Below are 18752 nucleotides of genomic sequence, written 5' to 3' on the forward strand. Positions count from 1 at the left end.
AGTGTTAAAGTTCCTAAAGGGGCGGTACAGTGGTGAATCTGTGATGTGTATGGTTGAATCTTGTAATGACGTCATGATATTATTAACCTGCCTATGTAGTTGTGAAATCCTCATTGTGTTGTTGTATTGTGCTACATTGTTATTGTGTGCTGAATAAAATCTAAATGTGTGTTTTGTGGTTGCGTGATGGGTGATGCGTGTTATGTACATGTAGTACGTATATATTGTGATTGGGTCCCACATATGCTGACTTCTATATAGCGGTCTGGCATTGTTGTTCCTTCCCATAAAGTGACATCTGTAATCTGGTGTAATGATGTTCGTGTTGTACGTAATTCCTAATGGTTTCTGTTGATGGAATCATGATGTTAAAAGTACAGTAAAATCCATATGTTGTGTTTTGTGATTCCTAGAGAGAATGTAATGTGTTTTTCCCCCATCATTTGAATGCACATGTATGAGTGAATGTTAAACGTAATGTATGTGCATCCATGAGTGATTATGTGTTAAGCCTATGTAGATATGCAGTTGCTGCAAGCATATGAGTTGAATAACTGAAATGCAATAATAAAGGTAAATGAGAGATGTTTCCCATTGTGTAGTGTTTGTGAATCCAGAAATGTGTATTGAATTTTATTTTAATTGTAAATGTAATTTTATTGAAATAATAATGTGTTACTAGTGATGGGGATTTGTAGTTGATGTAATCTAAAAGTGTTAAAAATATTGATGGTGTGGTGAATATTTAATATTAAAAACCATAAGTCCACCATAGGGAAATAGTCATTTCTTGATCTATTTATCATCGCTAGGTCTAACGCATGAAATCATGTATTTTCTAGCGCTGGTATTTGGAGTTTTTCAGTCTACGCTATTTGCGTGCGTTAGGGAAATGAGGGTTTCGCGTGCACGAGCACGTCTTCCCAATAGAAGTCAATGGAGGCTCCAAAGATTTCTATTTTTTTTTTCTAAGACTGGTTTTCCTCGTAAAGTGAGTGACGTCATGATCTTGTGTGAAAAAGTCGCTAAATCGTGTTCTTTTTGTAATAAATAAATATTTTGTGTATGTCATGTGGTGTATATTGTTTGTATGCATCGATGAGTGTATGTTTGTGATAATGTTATTAGTTAGATGTAGGTATATGAGGGTCTTTTCCCGTGTGTCTATGTAAGTCAATGGGAAAATGGATTTGTGTGGATTTTTTTCAAACACCCGAGATCTCGCAACTTTAATCCTTTGTATTTTAAGGAAAAAAAAATAAATAAGAAAAATAAAGATAGTGTTGTGTTTGTATGAGTGTAAGTGTACTTTGTGTAATATTTGTTTTGTGATTCGTGGATGTTTTTTTTTGCGGTATATGTTTACTACTGGGTCTGAGGTGGCGGTAGAAAGGTGAGCGTTAGGTGTATTTTGAGTGGCGGTAAATAAACTCTAAATACCGGAGTGCGTAAGAAACCCGCGTTAGGAGCCTCTAACGCTGGTTTTTACGGATAACGCCGAACTCTAAATCTAGGCCTGAGTGTTTATAGCTATAGCTGTCTAGTGTCTTGCATTGTTGTCCCTCTATTCAATACTTGGAATAGTATCAAATTAACTGCATATATATCATCTCAAGCAGTATGCCATTTTAGGCAAGCATCCTCCCTATTATATTCTTATAGGTTTCTATATATTGACCAAAAGAATATGTTTCATAAGTTAGTAATTAATGGGCCCACAAGTGGTCCTTATATTCGTGATCCCTGTTACTCCCCTATCTAACTTTGATCAGCTATCAACAGTCCAAGAGTGACTGATATACTTTCATATGGGGAAATTATTTATCTATTGCAATGATTACATTTATTAAGGGATATCTTTAATATCAAATTTAAAAAATAAGGTTTCTCTAATCTACCAATACATCTCAGCTGTACATGCTTATATTAAGATTGTGTCCATTCTTGAGTATGTATTATTGATGCGCTTCAGATTTCTGTTCAGTTTGAAATGTAAGATGTTTGTTTGTGTAATTACAACCTTAATAAAAATTACAATATTTAAAAAAAAAAAAAAAAAAAAAAATTCATATTTTTAGACTATGCATCTATGTTAATTAGCATATTAAATAATCCTATACTCTGAAAGTTTTAGTTTTAAGGGGTCATGTGGTGTGTGTATGTTTAGTGCCTGCATGTATGTGTATGTGGTGTGTGTATGTCTAGTGCCTGCATGTATGTGTATGTGGTGTGTGTCGCTTTGTATGTGTATGTTTGATTGTGTATGTTGTGGTGTGCGTCTGTATGCATGTGTATATAGTGTGTCTGCATGTACGCATGTGTATGTTGTGTATCTGCATGTATGTGTATGCTGTGTATATAGTGTGTCTGCATGTACGCATGTGTATGTTGTGTATCTGCATGTATGTGTATGCTGTGTATATAATGTGTCTGCATGTTCACATGTGTATGTTGTGTATCCGCATGTATGTGTATGCTGTGTATATGGTGTGTCTGCATGTATGTGTATGCTGTGTATGTGGTGTGTGTCTGTATGTATGTATGTGTATGTTGTGGTGTGCGTCTGTATGCATGTGTATATAGTGTGTCTGCATGTACGCCAGTGATGTGCAGTCACTAGAGGCAGGTGAGGCAGTGCTTCACCTCTCATATGGGCAAAAATATTTTTTTTTTATTGGCTTTAAAAAAAAAATTGTATTTTTTTTCCCCAGAATTTTTTTCTCTCACAGCTATATGTTGTGCAATGAAGAGGCACAAGCAGGTCTGCCCACCATTACACAACATGCTGCGCCATCTACTGGATGCAAGTGGTTAAGATCATTGCATGGCCCATTAACTGCTTATTTGAGGCAGTCCTATTTGGGCTGAACCAATCCAGCGAGAGGCATTAGTAAGTGGAACTTAGGGTTGGGGCTGGATGTTAAATCATATAAAACAAAACAAAAAACGGAAAAAAAACAACTTTCATATATTTTGTTGCTGTCCTGTGAACCTGCTAGCTTTGCTAAAGTGAAAAAGAGAGTTCTGTTCTTCCCCTCTAAGTGCATTGGAATGTGCCACTGTCACTTCCTGAATCCTTACAGAGCAGGAAAGGGAGAGGCATAGAGAACACTGTTTTAGCCACATCTTATTGAAGTAAGATTTTACTGAAAAGGATTCTGTTAGTGAAAATGATAATTTAATGAATGTGGTTTAGTGTTTGTTTACTCTTTTACAGCAGGGTCGTTTTTGTATTTTGTTTACTCAAACTTTACACCCACTAACTTAGCAGCTTGCCTCTGTACTAATGTATAGTCTTACTTTCTGAACTCTCTGTAGCTCTGCTGTTTTATTACTTTAAAATGCAGTGGTCCCTCTCCCCCCCCCCCCTTGTGTGTGTGTCTCTCTCTCTATCCATCTCTCTCCTTATGTGTTGTTATCTCCCATGGTCTCTTTCTCTCTCTGTCTCTCTTCCTCCCCCTCTGACTCTCATCCCTTATGTAATGAAAGAATCTATAAGCATAATTTACAGCATTAAAGGGCCACTAAACCCAAAATATTTCTTTCATGATTCAGATAGAGAATATAAATTTAAACAGCATTACAATTTACTTCCATTATTTATTTTGCTTCATTTTTTAAATATCCTTAGTTGAAGAAAAAGCAATGCACATGGTGAGCCAATCACACGAGGCTTCTATGTGCAGCAACCAATCAGCAGCTAGTGAGCATATCTAGATATGCTTTTCATCAAAGAATATCAAGAGAATACAACAAATTAGATAATATAAGTAAATTAGAAAGATGTTTAAAATTGCATTCTCTTTATAAATCATAAAAGAAAAAATGTGGGTGGCATGTCCCTTTAAAGTAAAAAGTATGTTTTAAACATATTTTAATGGGCATGGATTTCTAGATCTCATAATCAGAGCAAGCCTTGTGTTATCTGGCAAGAGTTTCTGTTGCAATCCTTTAGACTAAAATCAGATGTTTACTAAGTTGACCAGTTTTCCAAGACATTATTTAAAGGGACATGAAACCCATATGAAACCCATATGCAAATTTAAACAACTTTCCAATTTACATTTAATATCTAATTTTCTTCATTCTTTTGATGTCCTTTGTTGAAAATCATATCTAAATATGCTCAGTAGCTGCTGAGTGGTGGCTGCACATAGATACCTCATGTGATTGGCTCACCCATGTGCATTGCTATTTCTTCAACAAAGGATATCTAAAGAATGAAGGTGTATCCTAGCCACTGCCTCACCAGTCTCTGACGTCACTGCACGTCACTGATGTACGCATGTGTATGTTGTGTATCTGCATGTATGTGTATGCTGTGTATATAATGTGTCTGCATGTTCACATGTGTATGTTGTGTATCCGCATGTATGTGTATGCTGTGTATGTGGTGTGTGTCTGTATGTATGTATGTGTATGTTGTGTATCTTCATGCATGTGTATGTGGTGTGTGTCACTTTGTATGTGTATGTTTGATTGTGTATGTTGTGGTGTGCGTCTGTATGCATGTGTATATAGTGTGTCTGCATGTATGCATGTGTATGTTGTGTGTCTGCATGTATGTGTATGCTGTGTATGTTATGTGTCTGCATGTATGTGTATGTTGTGGTGTGCATCTGTATGCATGTGTATATAGTGTGTCTGCATGTATGTGTATGCTGTGTATATGGTGTGTCTGCATGTATGTGTATGCTGTGTATGTAGTGTGTCTACAAGCATGTGTATGCTGTGTATGTGGTGTGTGTCTGTATGTATGTATGTGTATGTTGTGTATCTGCATGTATGTGTATGCTATGTAGTGTCTTTATGTTGTGTGTGTTTGCTGTGTAGTATATGTGTCAGCAGCACGTATAAGTGTATGCTGCGCATGTTTGAAGGCGAATGTTTGAATACTGTCTAATTTGGGTTTAATAGAGAATAATTTATTTATCATTTATAAGAAGAGATTACCTTTCTATTCTTAATGTTTCATGCATGGAATACCAAATTAGATTACATTGACTGGATGTAACTGGGCACACTTTTGCAAACTATAGTTCAACCAAGTCAATAGGATGTATATATATTCCATACACAATTATATTTTGGACTACCGTTTTTATGTGTAGAGTGAGTCTTCAAGGAGCATAAAATACAAAAAGAAAATGCTCTAAATAGGCTTTTGAATTTTGTATTTTGTGTATAACTTCTGCAAAGCAACTAAACACTAAAATAAGCTCCAGGCAATAGAATGTACTACTGGTAGCTAAGCTGAATGCATCTAGTGAGCTAATGATAAGTACAAATGAGTGTAGTCACCGGTTAGCTCCCAGTAGTGCATTGCTTATAAGGATATATACATATGTTTTTTAACAAAGGACACCAAAAGAACAAAGTAAACTTGATAATAGAAGTGAGTTTAAAAAGTGTCTTGAAAAGACATGCTTTATCTGAATCAAGTTTAATACTGTTAAATACTGATTGAATTGCTTATTGCTGCCTTGGATGATCAATGATTTATATCTATATGAGTTGAAGGGAAAACCAGCTAGAGCGTAGTTGGCTGGCTTGGAGGGGTCGTGGCTAGGTTGGAGGGGATGGGGTTGGGCCGATCTATGCAAATTTCCAGGGCCAGTCTGATTTCCCAGTCCGGCCCTGTGCTAGAGGATCATTTTAGATCATCTCACCTGAGAGGATAGGTTTTGAGCATCAAGGGGCCAAATTATCAATGTGCGGATGGACATGATCGACAAATGTCAGCAATAGTGACACTGCTTTTATGTAGATTTCATGATTAAGTTTAAAATGTTATAAAAGAAAAGCTCTATAGATATTCCTTGGTTTCACCTACTTGTAAATTTCATATTGCCGAGTGTTTCCTTTTGTCCCATATAGAGCAACAGTGAAATATGCCTGGACGTTTAATAGACCAGAAATTTCAACAGATACCTTGGCCTCTAGTTATGAAGCTGTCTACTTACCTGCATTCGCTGGCCCAATACGCTCGCCTAAGCTCGCCTCACATCACCGCCACGGGGCGATGAGCAGCGGACTGTGATAGTTATCACTCATCAATCTCGCTGCTCTTCGTTTTTTTTACAGCTTTATTGATACCCCTGTCACTAAGCACTCACACTATACTATACTGTTCTACCCCCTTTACCGGCACCCCCGGAGCCCCCTGCAACTAAATAAAGTTATTAACCCCTAAACCGCCGCTCCTAGACCTCGCCGCAACTATAATAAATATATTAACCCCTAAACCGCCGCACCCGGACCCTGCCGCCACCTACATTATACCTATTAACCCCTAATCTGACGCCCCCTATACCACCGCCACCTACATAAACTTATTAACCCCTATCCTGCCGATCCTGGACCCTGCCGCAACTAAATAAATTGTTTAACCCCTAAACCGCCGCTCCTGGACCCCGCCGCCACCTACATAATACCTATTAACCCCTATCCTGCCCCCCCTATACCGCCGCCACCTATAATACATTTATTAACCCCTATCCTGCCCCCGCTACACTGCCGCCACTATAATAAAATTATTAACCCCTAATCCTAAGTCTAACACTAACCCTAACACCCCCCTAACTTAAATATTAATTAAATAAATCTAAATAATATTACTCTTATTAAAGGATTACTTTCTGTTATAATTTTTAAGCTAAACAACTAACATATTAAAGTTAATAAACATTAATTAAAACCTACTGACCTATATTTTCTCCAAAACAAAGTTTCATAACGTTCTAAAAGTTATATCTTTTATTCGCCGATGATGTCACGTTATCCTGCCCACTATTTTCAGCACTGCATGTTCAAAATACTTAAACCAATAACTTTGTGTTTAAAGCGCCATTTTGAAACCTAGGTATTGTAAACTGATTGGTACAGAGCAAAGGATACCCACGAAGTGGGTTTGGAAAACAATTAAATTTGCAGACAAGATTTCTGATATACGGTAGAGATATGTTAATGAAATGCTATTGATAAAAAGCGTATTTGGGGTAGTTAGTTAGTAACAGGCATAGAAAATATTTACTTACAGTGGCCCTTTAACTAAATTAATCCTATTTAAAACTAAATACGTACCTATAAAATAAACCCTAAGATAGCTACAATGTAATTTATAATTACATTGTAGCTATTTTAGGATTTATTTTTAGTTTACAGGTAACTTTGTATTTATTTTAACTAGGTACAATAGTTATTAAATAGTTATTAACTATTTAATAACTACCTAGCTAAAAGAAATACAAAATTACCTGTAAAATAAATCCTAACCTAAGTTACAATTAAAACTAACACTACACTATCATTAAATTAATTAAATAAATTAGCTACAAATACCTACAATTAAATACAATTAAATAAGCTAAACTAAATTACAAAAAACAAACACTAAATTACAGAAATTAAAAAAATATTACAAGAATTTTAAACTAATTACACCTAATCTAAGCCCACTAATAAAATAATAATAAAACACAAAAAAAAGACCCTACCCTATTCTACATTACAAAGTAATCAGCTCTTTTACTAGCCCTTAAAAGGGCTTTTTGCGGGGCATTGCCCCAAAATAATCAGCTCTTTTACCTGTAAAAAAAATACAACCCCCCCAATATTAAAATCCACCACCCACACACCCCTACTCTAACCCACCCAAACCCCCCTTAAAAAAACCTAACACTAGCCCCCTGAAGATCTCCCTACCTTGAGTAGTCTTCACCCAGTTGGGCCGAAGTCTTCATCTGATGGGGCAGAAGAGGACATCCAGACCGGCAGAAGATCTTCATCCTATCCGGGCAGAAGAGGACATCCGGACCGGCAGAAGTCTTCATCCTATCCGGGCAGAAGAGGACATCCGGACCGGCAGACATCTTCATCCAAGCGGCATCTTCTATCTTCATCCATCCGACGAGGAGCGGCTCCTTCTTCAAGACCTCCGGCGCGGAACATCCTCTTCCGATGAATGAAGGTTCCTTTAAGTGACGTTATCCAAGATGGCGTCCCTCGAATTCCGATTGGCTGATAGGATTCTATCAGACAATCGGAATTAAGGTAGGAAAAATCTGATTGGCTGATTGAATCAGCCAATCAAATTCAAGTTCAATCCTATTGGCTGATCCAATCAGCCAATCGGATTGAAGTTCAATCCGATTGGCTGATCCAATCAGCCAATTAGATTGAGCTCGCATTCTATTGGCTGTTCTGATCAGCCAATAGAATGCAAGCTCAATCTGATTGGATGATTGGATCAGCCAATCGGATTGAAAGCAGAATTCTTTGGGGCATGCCCTGCAAAAGGCCCTTTTAAGGGCTGGTAAGGTAAAAGAGCTTTGAACTTTTTTTAATTTAGAATAGGGTAGGGCATTTTTTTTATTTTGGGGGGCTTTGTTATTTTATTAGGGGGCTTAGATTAGGTGTAAGTACCTTAAAATTGTTGTAATATTTTTTAAATGTTTGTAACTTATTTTTTTTATTTTTTGTAACTTAGTTTATTTTTTATGTTTTGTACTTTAGTTAGTTTATTTAATTGTATTTAATTGTAGTTATTTGTAGGTAATTTATTTAATTAATTTAATGATAGTGTTTAATTGTAACTTAGGTTAGGATTTATTTTACAGGTAATTTTGTATTTCTTTTAGCTAGGTAGTTATTAAATAGTTAATAACTATTTAATAACTATTCTAACTAGCTAAAATAAATACAAAGTTACCTGTAAAATAAATATAAATCCTAAAATAGCTACAATGTAATTATTAATTATATTGTAGCTATCTTAGGGTTTATTTTACAGGTAAGTATTTAGTTTTAAATAGGAATAATTTATTTAAGTATAGTGTAGTGTTAGGTGTAATTGTAACTTAGGTTAGTTTTTATTTCATAGGTTAATTTCTATTTATTTTAACTAGGTAGCTATTACATAGTTAATAACTATTTAATAACTATTGTACCTAGTTAAAATAAATTGAAAGTTGGCTGTAAAATAAAAATAAATCCTAAGATAGCTACAATATAATTATTATTTATATTGTAGCTATATTAGGGTTTATTTTAAAGGTAAGTATTTAGTTTTAAATAGGATTAACTTAGTTAATAAGAGAAATATTATTTAGATTTATTTAATTAATATTTAAGTTAGGGGGGTGTTAGGGTTAGTGTTAGACTTAGGTTTAGGGGTTAATAATTGTATTACAGTGGTGGCGGTGTAGGGGGGGCAGGATAGGGGTTAATAAACTTATTATTGGTGGCGACGGTGTAGGGGGGGCAGAATAGGGGTTAATAAACTTATTATAGGTGGCAACGGTGTAGGGGGGGCAGATTAGGGATTAATACATTTAAGATAGGTTGCGGCGGGGTCCGGGAGTGGCGGTTTAGGGGTTAAACTATTTATTTAGTTGCGGCGAGGTCCGGGATTGGCAGGATAGGGGTTATTAAATTTATTATAGGTGGCGACGGTGTAGGGGGGGCAGATTAGGGGTTAATTAGTTTAATATAGGTTGCGGCGGGGTCCAGGAGCGGCGGTTTAGGGGTTAAACTATTTATTTAGTTGCGGCGAGGTCCGGGATCCGCAGGATAGGGGTTAATAACTTTATTATAGGTGGCGATGGTATAGGGGGGGCAGGATAGGGGTTACTAGGTATAATGTAGGTGGCGGTGGGCTCCGGGAGCAGCGGTTTAGGGGTTAATACATTTATAAGAGTTGCGGCGGGGTCTAGGAGCGGCGGTTTAGGGGTTAGTAACTTTATTTAGTTGCGGGGGGCTCCGGGGGCATCGGTATAGGGGGTAGAACAGTGTAGTTAGTGTGGGTGCTTAGTGACAGCTTGTCAATAAAGCTGTCAAAAAGCCGAAGAGCAGCGAAATCGGATGTGTGATAACTATCACAGTCCACTGCTCATCGCCCCGTACTTGGTGCGCGGCTTTTTGACAGCTTTTTTGATAACTTAGGCGAACATATTCAGGTCCGCGGCGGCGCTGTGAGGCGAGCTTAGGCGGGCGTATTGGACCGGCGAAGGCAGGTAAAGTAGACGGCTTAAAAACTACCCCTCATTGTAGCTATCTTAGGGTTTATTTTACAGGTAAGTACTTAGTTTTAAATAGGAATAATTTATTTAATTATAGTGTAGTGTTAGGTGTAATTGTAACTTAGGTTAGTTTTTATTTTACAGGTAATTTTGTATTTCTTTTAGCTAGGTAGTTATTAAATAGTTAATAACTATTTAATAACTATTGTACCTAGTTAAAATAAATACAAAGTTACCTGTAAAATAAAAATAAATCCTAAAATAGCTACAATATAATTATTAGTTATATTGTAGCTATATTAGGTTTTATTTTATAGGTAAGTATTTAGTTTTAAATAGGAATAATTTAGTTAATAATAGTAATTTTTATTTAGATTTATAAAATAATATTTAAGTTAGGGGGGTGTTAGTGTTAGACTTAGGTTTAGGGGTTAATAATTTTAATATAGGTGGCGGCGGTATAGGGGGGGCAGGATAGGGGTTAATAAGTTTAATATAGGTGGCGGCGGTATAGGGGGCGGCAGATTAGGGGTTAATATGTATAATGTAGGTTGTGGCGGGGTCCGGGAGCGGCGGTTTAGGGGGTAATAACTTTATTTAGTTGCGGCAGGGTAGGGGGGGGGCAGATTAAGGGTGTTTAGACTCGGGGTACATGTTAGGGTGTTAGGTGTAGACATTTCCCATAGGAATCAATGGGATATTGGGCAGCAGCGAACATGAGCTTTCGCTATGGTCAGACTCCGATTGATTCCTATGGGATCCGCCGCCTCCAGGGCGGCGGATTGAAATCCATGTACGCTGGCCCGGAATGGTGGTGAGCGTACCTGGTAGTAGTTTGATAACTACCAAAAGTAGTCGGATTGTGCCGAACTTGCGTTCGGAACATCTGTAGTGACGTAAGCATCGAACTGTGTCGGACTGAGTCCAATGGATCAAAGCTTACGTCACTAGATTCTACTTTTGCCGGGCAGTAGGGCTTGATAGGTGTAGTATCTCACTGGGAGATACGAAGGCGCGCTACTATAGATAATATAATAAAGATAATATAAAATGCAAAATACATATAAAACCCAAACAATAATGACAAGTCCCACAAAATAGTTACTCCGTTCTCGCCAAGTGTGTCTCACTCAAATAACGAGTTTAAGAAGAGATGATTGCAGTCCTATATCGGTCTGGTGGGCTTTTTAATCCAAAAGTTCCTGTATAGGCAGCTCCTCTTGTTCCCAGAGAGCAGGGATGGCACTGTTTAAGAAGAAAAATGGAGAGGGCGCCACATAGCGTGATATTGCTTTAAAAAGGATAATAAAACAAGCAGAAAGGTAATGCGCTTACCGGAGACCGTGGTACTGTGCTGTGACCAGTACTACTGAGCCTGCTAGCACTTAAGTCAGTGGCTAGTACACTGTCAGATCTGATTCCTCCCGGGGCTTTATCCTGGGGCCAAGGAATGGTACTGTGAGCGTTTCTATGTCCAGCAACTGAGGTGTGTTGCTCAATGCGATTTGAAACAGAAATAAAGTGAACAACTTCCCAAGTTTAAAAGATTTCCAATCAGCTTTATTATAACGCGTTATAATAAAGCTGATTGGAAATCTTTTAAACTTGGGAAGTTGTTCACTTTATTTCTGTTTCAAATCGCATTGAGCAACACACCTCAGTTGCTGGACATAGAAACGCTCACAGTACCATTCCTTGGCCCCAGGATAAAGCCCCGGGAGGAATCAGATCTGACAGTGTACTAGCCACTGACTTAAGTGCTAGCAGGCTCAGTAGTACTGGTCACAGCACAGTACCACGGTCTCCGGTAAGCGCATTACCTTTCTGCTTGTTTTATTATCCTTTTTAAAGCAATATCACGCTATGTGGCGCCCTCTCCATTTTTCTTCTTAAGTAGGGCTTGATAACTAAGGCGAATCAGCCTCGCCACAAATACGCTGCGAAATTACAGCGTATTTGCGGTTGATAACTAGAGGCCCTTGTATCTCCAACCTTGAAAAGTGAAGAAATAGAACATAATTTAAAACATATTTTTGTGGTTAGAAAACGATAACTGAAATATAATGAAATGCTTAAAAAGATCATATGTACTGTAGGGTGCATGATGACATCAGCCTATATACTGTATCTTTAGATTTTTAGATCATTATTTGATAAGATAATTAGTAATACAAGCTTTATACTGATATCTTAACAGTAGATAAACTGTCACATCAAGACATAGTTTTATTTTAGTATAAATACCTTTAAAATGACCACCTAACTATGGAAGGTTTGAAATACTCTTTTTAAACCAAATTAAACATGGTGTGACAAAAAAATTAGAGGCTACCAGTATTTGTCCTCTTGCCTCAGGCATAATGATCAGCAAACAGCAAGCCTGCATTTCTTGCAATACACCAAATATGAAGCCTTTTCAGAGCCTTCATCTAACTACCCAGGATAAATTGTTGAGAAGTCAAAAAATACAAAATGATTGGAGATTAAAGGATGGAAAACACCAATGATAAAGGTCCTAGTCCATAATTCAACGTCGAGACCGCTGCTCCATAACCTGTCCGCCTGCTCTGAGCAGGCGGACAGACATCGCTGCAATTCAACCCGAGCTAGTACGATCGGGTTGATTGACACCCCCTGCTGGCGGCCGAGAATCTCACAAGAGCTGCTGGTGCAATGCTGAATACGGAGAGTATACTGCTCTCCACATTCAGCGAGGTCTGTCGGATCTGATCCGCAGTGTCAGATCAGGTCCGACAGACCTTTGTTAAATAGGCCCCATAGGCTGGATGTTAGATGAAGCATAATTAACTAGTGCTCACAACAAATTAAAGAGACAGTAAAGTCAAAATTAAAGGGACATTCCAGTCAAAATTTAAATGCACATAGATTTATTACATCTTTGAATAGAAAAATCTTTGCAATATACACGTATTTGCAAAAATCCTTCTAGTAAAAGCTATCACTGTTTTAGTGTTGATATTTTTCTCTGCACGTGCATGTGAAGCATAACTAGATATTCTCAGTGCACTCACATTTTTAAAAATACAGCTGCTCAGATCATCAGTGGGGCTTGTATCATGTCAGCAATTAACACATTGAGTCATTACCAAATGGTACAAGCACCTTAGGCTCTCTGAGCAAGTGTTGTGTTTAAAATGCTGGTGCACGGTACATACTTAAAAACACCTTTAAAAAGTTATAGCTTTTATTAGAAGCATATTTGCTAATGCATGTATATTACAAAAATGCTTCTGTTCAATACTGAAATGCACCCATGTGGTTTCCAATTTTTGCTGGAATATCCCTTTAAACTTTCATGATGCAGATAGGGCATGCAATGTTAAACAACTTTTCAACTTTTATCATCACATTTGCTTTGTTCTCTTGGTATTCTTTGTTGAAAGCTAACCCTAGGTAGGCTCATGTACTGATTTCTAAGCTGTTGAAGGCTGCCTATTATCTCAGTACATTTTGACAGTTTGTCAGAGCTAGACAGTTCATGTGTGCCATATAGATAACATTGTGCTCACTTATGTGAAGTTATTTATAAGTCAGCACTGATTGTCTAAAATGCATGTCTGTCTTAAGAACTGAGATAAGGGGGCAGTCTGCAGAGGCTTAGATACAAGGTAATCACAGAGTATTACAGGATAAATAAATACAGTAGATTTGCATAATTGACAAATACATGATAAAAATACAGTGCTATAACATTTAGTCTGAACTTTAAATGAGTAGTAGATTTTTTTCTGACAAATTATAAATTATATCTATTTCCACTCATTCTGTATCATGTGACAGCCATCAGCCAATTACAAATGCATATACGTACAGTGGGGCAAAAACGTATTTAGTCAGCCACCAATTGTGCAAGTTCTCCCACTTAAGAAGATGAGAGAGGCCTGTAATTTTCATCATAGGTATACCTCAACTATGAGAGACAAAATGTGGAAACAAATCCGGACAATCACATTGTCTGATTTGGAAATAATTTCTTTGCATATTATGGTGGAAAATAAGTATTTGGTCAATATCAAAAGTTAATCTCAATACTTTGTTATATCCTTTGTTGGCAATGACAGAGGTCAAACATTTTCTGTAAGTCTTCACAAGGTTGTCACACACTGTTGCTGGTATGTTGGCCCATTCCTGCATGCAGATCACCTGTAGAGTAGTGATGTTTTGGGGCTGTCAATGGGCAACACAGACTTTCAACTCCCTCCAAATGTTTTCTATGGGGTTGAGATCTGGAGACTGGCTAGGCCACTCCAGGACCCTGAAAAGCCACTCCTTCATTGCCTGGGCGGTGTGTTTGGGATCATTGTCATGCTGAAAGACCCAGCCACGTTTCATCTTCAATGCCCTTGCTGATGGAAGGAGGTTTGCACTCAAAATCTCACGATACATGGCCCCATTCATTCTTTCATGTACACGGATCAGTCATCCTGTTCCCTTTGCAGAGAAACAGCCCCAAAGCATGATGTTGCCACCCCCATGCTTCACAGTAGGTATGGTGTTCTTTGGTTGTAACTCAGCATTCTCTCTCCTCCAAACACGACGAGCTGTGTTTCTACCAAACAGTTCTACTTTGGTTTCATCTGACCATATGACATTCTCCCAATCCGCTTCTGGCTTAAGCAGGGGGACACGTCTGGCACTGCAGGATGTGAGTCCCTGGCGGCGTAGTGTGTTACTGATGGTAGCCTTTGTTACGTTGACCCCAGCTCTCTGCAGGTCATTCACTAGGTCCCCCCGTGTGGTTCTGGGATGTTTGCTCACCGTTCTTGTGATCATTTTGACCCCACGGGGTGAGATCTTGCGTGGAGACCCATATTGAGGGAGATTATCAGTGGTCTTGTATGTCTTCCATTTTATAATTATTGCTCCCACAGTTGATTTCTTCACACCAAGCTGCTTGCCTATTGCATATTCAGTCTACCCAGCCTGGTGCAGGTCTACAAATTTGTTTCTGGTGTCCTTCGACAGCTCTTTGGTCTTCACCATAGTGGAATTTGGAGTGCGACTGTTTGAGGTTGTGGACAGGTGTCTTTTATACTGATAACAAGTTCAAACAGGTGCCATTAATACAGGTAATGAGTGGAGGACAGAGGAGCCTCTTAAAGAAGAAGATACAGGTCTGTGAGAGCCAGAAATCTTGCTTGTTTGTAGGTGACCAAATATTTATTTTCCACCATAATTTGCAAATAAATTCTTTCCAAATCAGACAACGTGATTGTCTGGATTTGTTTCCACATTTTGTCTCTCATAGTTGAGGTATACCTATGATGAAAATTACAGGCCTCTCTCATCTTCTTAAGTGGGAGAACTTGCACAATTGGTGGCTGACTAAATACTTTTTTGCCCCACTGTATAGTCTATCAATTGTTGCACATGCTCATAAGAGCTGGTAACTAAAAAAGTGTAAATATAAAAAGACTGTGCACATTTTGTTAATGGAAGTAAATTGGAAAGCTTTTTGAAATTGCTGCTCTATCTGAATCATGAAAGTTTAATTTTGACTTAAGTGCAGGGGCGGACTGAGACCAACCAGGACCTCGGGGAAAAAGTGTGGCGGGGCCCCCCACCCCCTTTTTGCTCCACCTACTTAACTCCTCTGCCCCTCATCCTATTACCCCAATAAATACTGCAGTTGCTCAGAGCACCTGTGGGACTTCATGTATAATGTCAGCAATTAACAAACTGAGTCATTACCAGATAGTACAAGCACATTAGGTTCTCTGAGCAAGAGTTGTGTTTAAAATGCTGGTGCACGGTGCATACTTAAATACACTTTTGAAACAGCTATAGCTTTTATTAGAAGCATTTTTGATAATACATTTATATTACAAAAATTCCTCTATTCAAAACTGAAATGCAACCATGTGGATTCTAATTTTGACTGGAATGTCCCTTTAACACCTTGTACTTACAAGACATTTATGTGTTTACTGTCCTTTTAAATGTGACATCACTGGCACTCAATGACTGCATGGAAGGTGTGTACATTAATTATAGAGAGCAGGCATTTTGTGCATCATAAAAAATATCAAAATGTAGTACCAACTTAAAAATAAAATTGTTTTTGCAAACCTATATATAGATTGTAAACAAACACTCTAATCAAACAACTTTTATGACACAGTAACAGTTACAGACACCAGAATGCACAATAATAAATCATACTAAACAATTGTTGGCTGGCTTGTTGGTTCTTGTTTGGATAATTATAATACACACAATTACATTTATTCTTCTCCAAACAATGGCTAAAACCTCCATAAAGATATAATGTGCCTGCTTTGAGGACTGGCAGCTTTTGTACCAGCGGCAAAAACAATGCAAGGGCACAGTATGACATCTTCACTCCATTAAAATGTTATGTTAAAAATATACAATATAAATTGCGTGCTAGCTTAGCTCTGCAATCAGTTATCACTTGCATTCCCCACAGTCCACACACACACACACACACACACACACACATATATATATATATATATATATATATACACCTCTTCAAAGGACCAGCACTCTCCGTTATTTATCAGAAAACCATTAAATGGTTTTCTGATAAATAACGGAGAGTGCTGGTCCTTTGAATACGTTTTTGTATCTATTGTATTTGACTTGCACCCCTGTTGCTGTATGCTAAGGAGGTGTGTGCTGGATCCCACACTTGTCTTTGTCTTTGTCTATATATAAATATATAGGCTTTCAAGAAAAATAGCACTCTCTGGTTTTGAAAACAAAAAGTGTTTTACTCGCATGATGTTTCGAGGTATTCACCCCTTCCTCAGACAAAGTTGAAATGAACAGTGAACAACTATATATACAGCTCATACATCTATAAGATTTTATATATATTCACACACACACACACATATGAATCAAACCGTTCAGTGACTACACACAGACACACAAATTGGGGAAAATCCAGAAGATTTTTATCATATGCTGCTGCTTTCCATGTAGGAGTTAAAGGGAAATAATGTAGCACAAGAAAAAAAAGGTTTAGGTAGGGACTCTGATTTACAGCATGTCCATGGGGTTAATTGTGAAATAGTTAAGTGAAGTAAAAACACAAAAGAAATCCTCTAAAATGCAAACGTTTGAAACAGAGCAGCAACACAATCACCAGTTCTGCACACTTATCTGAACCTGAATCCTGTGCAATGTCTGTAGTGAAGGGGGGGGGGACTAAAGACACAGCACTGTCTGCCACAGGATTTGTTTTAGTGAAGGTTCCGATGTCTATGGTAGTAAAAGCCACAGCAAGAAAGGGAGGGCATAAGGCCGCCAGCTGAACTTATTATTTAGACCTTTCACACTCCCCACTGAATTCAGAGCTGAGAGCCGGACACTCGTGTGTGAGATAGGAAAGATTTCCAGTATGAACATTAGCTATAACCATAAGTAACTGCATGGCTACATCTGCTACATCGTGCCCTTTTAATTGTTTTATTTATTTTCCCTGGGCTATACTGAGTGAGGCAGCATACGGCACAAGGTCCCCTTCTCTAGCCTCACCTTGTAGGAACTCCAATTGAAGTGATGGTGTAAAGGAGTGCTACTTACTGCACTGAGTTAGAGAAGAGTGACCTCAAGCAGCACGTGCCCTGTCTTCTCTGTAAAAGCCCAAGCTGTATTACTCACTGAGTAGCGCAGGCTTTTAGAAAGAGCACACAGGGCACATGTGCTGCTTAAGATCGCTCTCACCTAACTGGGTTCACTGCACCCACCATTTTTGCGGCACTACAGTGCACACTTTAGCATCTCTACACTGGACCACACAAACTTGTGCACTGCTTGACCCACCCAAAGGCCTGTAAGTCGGTTGTGCTAAGTTTACTGCGCATACCGGCTGATTTAAAATGCAGATTTGTGACTGGAAATATTATATATTAGGCGCACAAAATGCAAACTGGGATTACTAAAGAGGATGAATGTTTTCCTTATTGAGCCAGCAGTGAGTTGTAAATGCAACTTTTTTTTCCCTGGGCCCCTTATTTTCCACTTCACCAGCCCCTTAAAAATGGCCCTGTACTATAAAATTGAAACAACAAGCACAGCACTGAGTACTTACCTATTTGGGAGTTGTCTGGGAGTCAGAGATGCAGATGATGCTGCTGCTTCTGCCTCACCAGGTGACCACACGCTATCCTGCCACCTCTGATTTCAGTACACTGCGTGCTGCGCAGTCAAAACTGGGTGCTGTTGGTGGAGCTGTAGCCTGGAGCTAGCCTGGAGGTATTAATATGTGGATCGGATTCATCCATGTTTGATCCACATATTGCAGGTGCTGCACTGCCACTGTATCAGCTGCCTCTGCCTGCCAGGCCATGACTTACCTCCTGCTTACACTGTCCACAGTGACACAGTACACCACTCACACCCACAGCCCTTTAACGCAAAAACGATGGGAAGTTCGGTTCTTCTGGATGAATCGGTTCATTTTGGACGGTTCGATTAACTGAACCGGTTCATTAACCGATTCACCAGTTCACCTACTGAACATGAGGCAGAGCCGCAGATTTTCTAGCTTTACGGACGCTCCGATTGCCGATACGTTTCCTCCTGATTCATTCCTGACTGTGTGAGTGTGTGACAGTCCAACTCCTGAATCCTGTGTCCAGGGGCAGGGACTACAAGCTTTATATCTCTATATCTATGCTAACTTTTACTTAGTAACAGATATATATATATATATATATATATATATATATATATATATAT

The 18752-nt window shown here is 38.4% G+C and overlaps 1 protein-coding gene across 1 annotated transcript in view; it reads right to left on the reverse strand.

Moving 5' to 3' along the window:
- LOC128639631 (pancreatic lipase-related protein 2-like) overlaps window positions 1–18752 on the reverse strand; it is a 208223-nt gene that overhangs the window by 31767 nt on the left and 157704 nt on the right. The window contains exon 9 of the mRNA XM_053691757.1: window positions 5834–5895. Coding sequence (XP_053547732.1) covers window positions 5834–5895 — 62 coding nt within the window. The remainder of the gene's footprint in view (window positions 1–5833; window positions 5896–18752) is intronic.

Source organism: Bombina bombina, chromosome 9 (assembly GCF_027579735.1).
Source record: "Bombina bombina isolate aBomBom1 chromosome 9, aBomBom1.pri, whole genome shotgun sequence".
NCBI lineage: Eukaryota > Metazoa > Chordata > Amphibia > Anura > Bombinatoridae > Bombina > Bombina bombina.